The following is a 10,000-nucleotide window of genomic DNA, read 5'->3' on the forward strand; positions in this document are numbered from 1 at the left end:
AAGTTTGGCGGGAAGGTTCTGCCAAAGTTATTAAAGGCAGGATGTTGAGGGTGCGTGGGAAACATCTTGTATATATGGTAAGTGTGTGTGTGTGTGTGTGTGTGTGTGTGTGTGTTTGGAATGTTAGTTTTTTTTAGTTAGATGGTTACTTGATTGGGTGGTTAGTTAATTACTATTATTATGGGTAGTTGGTTAGTGGGCGAGTTAGCTAGTTAGTTTATTTGTTAGTTGGTTAGTTGGTTAGTTACTTAGTTGGTTAGCTAGTTAGTTATTTAGCTAGATAGTTAGTCGATTCGATGGTTGGTTAGTTACTTAATCAGTTGATTGGGTGATTGACTGTGTGCCGCGCAGTGTGTCGTCTTGTGAGGGTTGCCTGCTCCTGATGTGCAGTTGGTGATGAGGGCGGAGTCACATCTTGTAACTTCGCCGTTTATTTGATGTAAACAATACAGAGTGTGCTCGCATCAGAGTCTAGTGCAGGTCTCCTCCCAGACCGGCAGACTCCAGCCCTTAATTTCTTTAGCCCGAGCCGAGAGTCGTCCATCAATCACGCACAGTATATCCGTCATGTGGTTCAGGAGAAAGGAGTGTGGTGAGAAAATGCGACTCCAGATGTTTCCCGAGGACAGCGACACACCGGGGAAGTCCTGTAAAGTCCGGTCATTTTCCCCTCCAGACATTTCCCCCTGATATTCTCTCCCCTGACAGGTTCCTCCCGGGACAATTTCACCTCTGGACATTTCCCTCACTGATCGAAACTATTGTTGTATTTGAGAGTTTTGTGTTGTGAGACAAAACACTGATCGAGACTATTACTATATTTGAAATCACTGTTGTTAATGATTAACGGTTCAGTTCGCGCCTCGTAATCACGGCTGAGGACAGCGTGCTCGGAGAGTGGTGGCCGGGTACAGCTGGTCGGCGATAGCTCTCAGTTCAATTCAAACTCCACACACGTCATGGAAGTAATCAAAACAAGTAGGGGTGGAGACAAGACTTGCTACTGTTGCTACATGTACACGGAAAACAGAGACGAGGACAAGAATTTGATGAGTGTACTGAACGAAAAACTAGACCACGTAAAGGTTCATTAATAAACTTGTCTATCGATGATGTGAGAGTGACTGCCCCGTAGCCGTGAAGCTGACTGTTTTGGTGTTGAAGCCAAGGAAGTCAGCAGTATTCGTGAAAAGGCTAAAACATCATAAGAAAGTACAATTTATACACTTGTCACAGCCATTCAAGAAACCTCAGAACGTGCGAGAGTACATCGAGGCAGAAAAGAATCTGTGAAAAGAAATATCCGACTACTGGAGGATCAACAACAGGCGGTGACAACCCTTCCAGATAGCAGACAGTGATCAGTCTTCACCAAACAGATTACTTGTCTTTGCTGCTGATTATGTTATGCAACACTTAGGTACATCAGGTCTGTGGTACATGGATGACAATTTTTCTTTTGCCCCAAATATTTTTTTGCAGCTGTAAGTTATTCGTGTGCCACTTTGTAGTTCTTCACTTTCTGGTGTTTGTGCTTTGCTGCCAAACAAACAGCGAAGCTATGAAGCTGTTATCAAGGCAACGCCAGACAGATGTGGGGAACAAGGATTTACTCCTGATCCATCTGCTGTTATCACGGACCTTGTTTGCTGTCCTTGCAGTCCTCGGTCACCGTGTCAGAACGCAGGGCTGCTTCTGTCATCTAACCCAGAGTATCTGACGGAAAGTTCAAGATCTTGGTCTTGTGCAGAGATATAGAAATGAAGAGTAAATAAAACACTTTGTTGGTGTGCTCGATGGTCTAGCATTGCTACCCATGACTGATCCCTGTCGTTGAGGAGGGTATGGCTTACCTGAAGGATGCAGCTCCTGAATGGATACAAGAACTAGTTGAATTACTTTGATTCAGTTTATGTATCTGAGAACTTTCTTTGCGTACAGACATCACCCAGTGTGTTATCAGCAAGATTCCGACACCGTCCACGTCTTTTTCCTCCACAAACTTGGAATGAGCACGATGTTACACTAGCAGGAGGGACCGCACAAGTAACAAATGTGAGGGCTGGAATCACGCATTTTCTCACTTGCCTGGCCGCGATCATGCGTCTTTGTGGACACTGATGCATTATGAAAGGCTTGTTCCTTAGCGTCCTGTGCCTTGCTTCGGGAAGGGCGCGGTCAACCACCTAGCACTCGTGTCAACAGTCCGCGAGACAGCCTCAGCAGCGGCTCTTCGAGATACGCGCATTTCTACGAGATGGGCGGAAGACTTCAGCACAGACTTTGAAAGCTGTTGGTTATTGTATTCGACCCTACACAAAATTAGTGCAATGAATAATTGAATCCTTGATGAAAATAAGATTTCATGATTTTACGATGTTCAGTAAAAATACATTTGGTTACTGTATTTGGTTACTAAACATATAAATGTCATGATTGCTTGAATCTATGAAAGTGAGATTTTATCAGTGAATAGTGAATTAACCAGTCAGTTCAAAGCAGTCATTTACAACACAATCTTCCTTTTAACTGCACCCATCTCTTACTACAACTACTAACATACTTTCCTCCACTCCCTCCCCCCAACCTATTGCTCCTTGCACCATGGAACAGACTGGGTGGTAGATAGCATGGGAGTGAGGCGGTAATGGCCCAGTCGTTATAGCGTCAGAAACAGCCTAAGTAACTACATTTGTAATTATTTCCACTCTTCTGCTGGGAGTATAACCAGAATTCTGAAACTGCCCTCTCACACATCGACTGTTTTCAAAGGCCACAGATGAAAATTATCCGGATTTTCAAGAGTGCTTTTCGTGTTGATAATGGAGACATTTTGTTAATCTGTCACTAGAACCATAAAAAACATCCTTAAAAGCCAGTGTAACATCAACTAGCTAAAGGTTTTTGAAAGTAATCGAGGTGCGGGGAGAAATGTTTCAGAGTATACCCATGTACGTATGAGAGAGAGAGAGAGAAGAGAGAGAGAGAGAGAGAGAGAGAGAGAGAGAGAGAGAGAATTACTGGTTGTTCATGCCTGTCAGTATTCGGATCTCCCCTTCTTTCTCCCTCCTCGTCTCTGCCTGTCTCTCAACGCCTCACTGTCCCTGCCGCCTTGCAACGCTCCTATCTGATGCACGTTTACACCTGTTTACATAATGCTGGAAACCTTATTCACTGTTTCCACCTCCAGATGGCGTGGTGGTGGTGCTGGTGGTGGTGGTGTTTACAGTGTTACGCAATAGAAACTACCCTAACTACTCAACCCACCGAATTGCCGTCGTGTAGAATGGGTTACAGTAGTCAAGATTACTACCCGACCGAAGCTGGCTATTACAACTACCAGACTTGCTTCTTCTGCTACCACTTCGTCCCCCGGCACAGGAGGAGGGAGGACCTGCAGGTGGCCCACGAGGCAGTAACTCTCAGCGACGGCAGGAGGCTGGCTGACTTCATCTTCCGGGTTGAGGTGAGTGTGTGAGGAGAGAGAGAGAAAGGGGGATTTGAGAAAGGGTGGATGGAAGGAAGGGGTGGACTTAGAAGTTTAGAAGGAGGAAGGATAGAAGGAAAAATGACGGGAAGAGATCATGAAAGGAGGAAGGAAGAATGGAAAGGGAAGAAAGGAAGGCAAGAATGAAGGGAGGATGAGAAAGGGGTGAAGGAAAGACGAGTTGAAGAGACTATAGGAAGTGAAGGAAGGTAAAAATGAAAGAAGGAAGGAAGGAAGGAAGGAGGGAAGGTCGTGTGAAGAAAAGTAGAGAAGAGTGAAGAAAAACAGGTAGATAATATAGTGTGGAAAGTAAAGGACGAAGATCGAGTTATGAAAAAATAATAAAGAGAAAGGGAGAGGAAGAAGAGAAGGAGGTTTGGGAAAGGGTGGATGAGAGGGAGGATAAAAGGACAGTAAGAGAAATGAATGGGAGGAGAAAGGACAGACGGAAGAAATAACGAGCAGAAGAGATGGTAAAGGAAGGAAGGAAAGAGTGAAAGAAGGAAGGGAGAGAGAGGTCATAAGAAGAGAAGGAAGTAAGGAAGATGATGACAGGTGAAGAAAGAGAAAGGTGAAGAAAGAACAAGTAGAAAAGATAGTATAAGGAGAAAGGAATGAAGAGACTTAGGAGAAGATACGAAGGAGAGAGGTAGATAAAGGAAGGTTAGGGGAGATAAAAGAAAGAAGGAAGTAACTTTCAAAAAGGGAAAAAAGGAAGAAAAGGAATACAAAGGAATACAAAGGAAAGTCAAACAGCAACAGACCTTTTGGTCCTTGCAAGGCTATTTGGTAACTACTTCTAACTAGCTACAGGGAAGAGAGACAGGACAGCATAGCAGAAGGCTCCTCCCCACCCACCACTCCCTCCAGCTTGCGCTGGCATAGAAATAGTTGGGAAAAGTACCATGCAGTATGGAAAAACTGACATGGAATTTTCATAGGAAAGGATGAAAGGAAGTGCTACTATTCACCCTGCGGTGAACTCTATACGTACAGCCTATCTGAAAGTTAACACAATTTATAATATAATTGGTGTCTGTACAATAAGAGTTTATTAGTGAATTTAGTAATTAAATATTAAATATTTGTCTATTTTATTTTTGAATGAATCAATAGTATTGCTGTTCACAATTTGTGCAGGAAGTTTATTCCATATATTTACTGTACGATTAAAGAAAAAATGTTTGGCTTCGTGGGATTTAAAACGTTTGGGTATAATCTTGAATCCATTATTTCTTGTTAGGTTAGAATGATCAATGGTAAAATATTTATTTGCATCAAAGTTACTATATCCTTTAAAAATTTTGAACTCTTCAATTAGGTCTCCTCTTATCCTGCACTTAGTTAAACTAAATAGGTTTAGTTCTTCCAGTCGTTCCTCATACGGCTTATTACGCAATCTTGGAATCATCTTTGTGACTCTGCGCTGTATCTTTTCTAGTTTTTCAATGTCTTTTTGATGAGTGAGGGAGTCAGAAGAGAAAGAGACAGTGACTGAACGGAACAGAAAAAAAAAAAACAAAATAACAAAACAAGACAAACCAAAACACTAACAGTAGACTTCAAAACAAATATAGCTCACTAAATCACCACAGCCACCTAACTCAACAAAATAAAACACGCCTGCAGTACATTTCAACCAAAGCAAGAACAAGTCACCAAATCACCACATCCAGCTAACCTAACTTAACCTAACAGCATCACAGGGTAGCCAGGTCAGGTCAAGTCACGTAATTTGGTGTGTTCTGCAGAATGTCACCTACCACTTTGACCCGGAGGACGAGGAGGCGTGGCAACTCGTGGTGGCGTCCCTGCTGGATGAGGCTGAGGGGAGGAAGTTGGCTGACTGCTGCAGGGAGGCCGTGGCGTGCTGCACTAAGACGCTGAGCAGACCCCCAGGTGACTGCTGACTGCTGACTGACTGAGTGAGTGTGTACGTGAAAGGCTTGCTCACTGATTGGCTGATAGAGTGTGTGGAAGGCTTCCTCACTGATTGGCTGGGAGAGTGTGTGAGAGGAAGGCTTGCTTACTGATTGGTTGGTAGAGTGTATGGGTGGAAGGCTTGCTTAGTGATTGACTGGCAGAGTGTGTGGGTGGATGACTGGCTGACTGACTGATTAAATGAATGGGTAACTGTCTGGCTGATTCAGTTACTGCATTATTGACTGACTGTTTGATCTGGTGACTGACTGATTGGCTGAATTAATGACTTCGACTGAGTAAATGGTTAGCTGACCAGGTAATAGTGGTTCAAGCTGCGAAGCAACTTAAAGGACCTTCTCCCAGCGGTTGGGGGGGGGGGGCTTGATTTTTAGACGAGTTGCCTTAGTCCTCTTTAAATCCTAATTTCATTAGAAAGACTGGGTTATGTTGGTTATGTTGGTAAGTAAAATAAAAAATAATAAATAAAATGAAATAAAATAAAAACTTACAAAAACAATTGTACAATGAAAATATGTATTTTTCTATTGTGAGACGAATTTTGCCTGACAATCTTTCAATCCCAGCCTACCCATGAATGCATGCCTATCTATCTATCCATCTATCTATCTATCTATTTATCTATCAATCTATTTATCTATCTATCTATCTATCTATCTATCTATCTATCTATCTATCTATCTGTCTATCTATCTATCTATCTATCTGTCTGTCTATTCATATATATATATATATATATATATATATATATATATATATATATATATATATATATATATATATATATATATATATATATATATATATATATATATATATATATATATATATATATATATATATATATATATCACCTATCCAGGATTCCCCCCCTACCACCAACTATCACGCCAAGTGTCGCACCAAGTGACGTGTTGCTATAAATTATTCCGTGTTTTCAATATGTGGAGGTTTATCAGCATTCTGATCACACTTTCGTGTTCACGAGTTTTTCCTACTTAATGTGATAATAGATTTCAGCATTCAATGATTAACTGATGAAAATAGCGAGCTTAAGTAAAGCATGTTACAAACATTTTTTTTAACATCTTCACAGTTCAACTCGTCGTAATACCATTTTATTTTTGTTTTGTCAATATTTACAACACACCTTGATTGTGCAGTGACTGGTGAGTCTGGTGGTGTCAACCCAAACTGGCTGTCCCGTACATGAAGTGAGTTATGGCAAATAATTCACGCATTTTGTACGCTGGAGCTTGACCTGTAGTGATGAGGCGACAGTTGCGCGAGTTGCGAGGCAGAAACCTTCACTCACTTGCCGATCAATCGAAATATGCAACATTCGGCAAAACGGTGAGTCTGCCGAAGAAATGTCATTAAATAAGAAAGATGCGCCGAATTAACTGACTGACTGACTGAATTGATTAATGAATGGTTAGCTAAAATGACGGGCACGCACGCAAGCACACACACACACACACACACACACACACACACACACACACAGCATTAGCAGCAATAGAACCAGCAACAGCAGTAGTAGTAGTAGTAATAGTAATAGCAGTAGCAGTAGCAGTAGTAGTAGAAGTAGTAGTCGTAGTAGTAGTACTATCAAAACCATATTTACAATCACATCCCCCCCATCAAAGCAGTAGAAACAACAACTATAGCAGCAGTTGTTGTAGTGGTAGAAATAGCAATTGTAGTAGTAGTAGTAGCAATAGTAGTAGTAGTAGTAGTAGTAGTAGTAGTAGTAGTAGTAGTAACAGCAGCAGCAACATCAGCAATAACAACAGCAGCATTAGCAGTAGAAGCACTAACTTCTCTCTCTCTCTCTCTCTCTCTCTCTCTCTCTCTCTCTCTCTCTCTCTCTCTCTCTCTCTCTACCAGGGGACCCCAGCCACTGCCCGGCCACGTGGGACGGCTGGAGCTGCTTCTCCCCAACCCCGCCTGGCACCTCGGTCTCCTTCCCCTGCCCTCACTACGCCTACAGGGGCATTCCAGAGTGCACCCGTGAGTAGAGAGAGAGAGAGAGAGAGAGAGAGAGAGAGAGAGAGAGAGAGAGAGAGAGAGAGAGAGAGAGAGGGGTGGGGGGGGAAGAGGCTCACAACGACACCTTTCCTTTTCCTCTTTCCTTATCCACTCCTCTTCACCTCCTTTGCAGCCTCCGTCAGTTAAGAGAGAGAGAGAGAGAGAGAAGGGGGAGGGAGAGCCTAACTACACCTTTTCCTTTCCCTCTTACCCTATCCGCCCATCTTCCCCTCTTTCACCGCTTCCGTCACCGCCTCCGTCAGTCGAGGGCCACAAGCACTGCCAGGCTGACGGGAAGTGGACGGTGGACGAGAAGGGAGCAGAAGTGACAGATTACTCCACATGCAGCTACCACCACCACCACCTCCTCCTCTACAGCTGGGAGGCCACCACTCACGCAGTCTCCCTCGTCGCACTCCCGCCCGCTCTCTTCATCCTCCTCTACTACAGGTAAGCTATGAGGACAGGAAGAAATAGGTAGGAATGTTTCATACAGGGACTGCCACGTGTAGGTCTGATGGCTTCTTGCAGCTTTTGTATGTGTTCTTCTGTTCTTCTGTTCTTGCCATAGTGCAAGGGAAAGATTAGGAAAGGACTGCAAAGGGATTAAATGTTTCAGAGGGATTATAAGACCACTAGCGATTACAGAACGATAACAAAGGGTTTAAATGATTTAGAAAGATTACAGGAGAGATTACAAAAAGATTACGTAAATTTCCAGATTTCAGGGAATTTCAAGGGTTCAGGAGGGACTTCAAAAGAGTCTAAGGCATATAAAGGAATTACAGAGAGACTTCAAGTTCATTAAAACTAACTAAACTGAACTAGAATAAGGAGGAGTAAGAGCAGGAGGAAAATTAGAAGGAAGAGGAAAGAATGAAATGCGATGAATGAGACGAATCAAGATATATTATGTAACTCTCTCTCTCTCTCTCTCTCTCTCTCTCTCTCTCTCTCTCTCTCTCTCTCTCTCTCTCTCTCTCTCTCTCTCTCTCTCAGACAATTGCGCGTGCAGAGGTTCTTCCTGCACGTGCACCTCTTCGTGGCACTGCTGGGCAAGGCACTGCTCAACCTCGTCGACAACCTGGCACTCAGAATTCCAGAGTATAAGGAGGTGGGCGGTTACCTGCTTTGTACCTGCCTGCTTGTGTTTACCTGTTTGTTGTTTATCTGTTTGCTGTTTACCTGCTTCGTGTTACCTAATGTGTTTATCTCCCTGTGTTTACGTGTTTGTTGTTTTCCTGCTTGTATTTAACTGCCTTTGTTTACCTAATGTGTTTGTGTTTATCTGCTTGTTGTTTATCTGTTTTTTTTTATTTACCTAATGTGTTTACCTGCTTGTTGCTTATCTGTTTGTGTTTATCTACTTGGTCTGTACGTACGTGGTTCTCTCTCTCTCTCTCTCTCTCTCTCTCTCTCTCTCTCTCTCTCTCTCTCTCTCTCTCTCTCTCTCTCTCTCTCTCTCTCTCTCTCTCTCCCATTTTTCCCCTTCCTTCATTCGTAACATTCTTTTTTTTATCTAATTTTTCATCACGTACATTATCTAACCTCCCCCATCTCTCTCTCTCTCTCTCTCTCTCTCTCTCTCTCTCTCTCTCTCTCTCTCTCTCTCTCTCTCTCTCTCTCTCTCTCTCTCTCCAGGACGCCTCACAGCTGGATGAGAACACAGTGGGCTGCCGCGTTCTCGTTTTCTTCACCAAGGGTTTCAACATGGCAGTATGGACCTGGATGTTGGCTGAGTCTCTCTACCTACACCGCCTCATCGTAGCAGCCTTCAGAGGGGGAGGAAGGACCTGGGTGTACGTGCTAGTGGGCTGGGGTAAGGAAGAGCCTGTGTGGGGGGGAGGTGCGTCTGTGTGTGTGGAGGTGGAGGTGGGGAAGGGGAGTGGATGGTAGATGAGTTGACTTGTTTGTTTGTTTGTTGTTTTTGTTGTTGTTGTTGTTGTTGTTGTTGTTGTTGTTGTTGTTGTTCTTCTTCTTCTTCTTCTTCTTCTTCTTCTTCTTCTTCTTGTCTTTTTTCTTTTCTTTCTATTCTTCTTTCTTCTCTTTTCTTCTTTCTTCTTCTTTTCTTTTTTTTCTTCGTCTCCTCCTCCTCCTCCTTTATTATTATTATTATTATTATTATTATCATTATTATTATTGTTATTATTATTATTATTACATTTTTATTGTTATCTGAGTTTCCTGTTGCTGTTGGTTTGTTTTAGTTCATGCTCTCCTCTCTGCTTATCCTTACCACCACCACCACCACCACCACCATCTCCCTCGCAGTCCCCGCGCTGGTGTTGGCGGTGTGTTGGGCTGTGGGCAAGGCGGTGCTGGAGGACGTGGAGTGCTGGCTGGGACACGACCCTTCCATCAACCACCAGCTCCACCTCATCTTTGACATTCCTAAGCTCCTCATCCTTATAGTAAGTACCCCTTAGCCTCACTCTCATCCTGCTGCCACTTTTCTTATTTATGCTCTTTTCTTTTCTTTTCTTTTCTTTTCTTTTTTTTTACTTTTTTACTTATTGTTATGATAGTTGTAGTAGTCATGGT

General features: G+C 43.0%; 1 protein-coding gene across 2 annotated transcripts in view; it reads left to right on the forward strand.

Moving 5' to 3' along the window:
• LOC135115388 (corticotropin-releasing factor receptor 1-like) overlaps positions 1-10,000 on the forward strand; it is a 15,294-nt gene that overhangs the window by 248 nt on the left and 5,046 nt on the right. Inside the window, exons 1-8 of one of the 2 annotated variants that reach the window (XM_064032117.1) lie at positions 1-77; positions 3,191-3,466; positions 5,239-5,386; positions 7,319-7,441; positions 7,723-7,909; positions 8,459-8,573; positions 9,101-9,278; positions 9,731-9,870. The exon at positions 1-77 is cut by the window's left edge and continues 248 nt beyond it. In XM_064032117.1, coding sequence (XP_063888187.1) covers positions 42-77; positions 3,191-3,466; positions 5,239-5,386; positions 7,319-7,441; positions 7,723-7,909; positions 8,459-8,573; positions 9,101-9,278; positions 9,731-9,870 — 1,203 coding nt within the window. In that variant the 5' untranslated portion in view covers positions 1-41. Of the gene's footprint in view, positions 78-804; positions 1,430-3,190; positions 3,467-5,238; positions 5,387-7,318; positions 7,442-7,722; positions 7,910-8,458; positions 8,574-9,100; positions 9,279-9,730; positions 9,871-10,000 lie in introns of those variants that run through there. The other variant, XM_064032118.1, reaches the window with a different exon arrangement.

This window comes from Scylla paramamosain, chromosome 29 (assembly GCF_035594125.1).
Source record: "Scylla paramamosain isolate STU-SP2022 chromosome 29, ASM3559412v1, whole genome shotgun sequence".
In the NCBI taxonomy this organism is placed as follows: domain Eukaryota; kingdom Metazoa; phylum Arthropoda; class Malacostraca; order Decapoda; family Portunidae; genus Scylla; species Scylla paramamosain.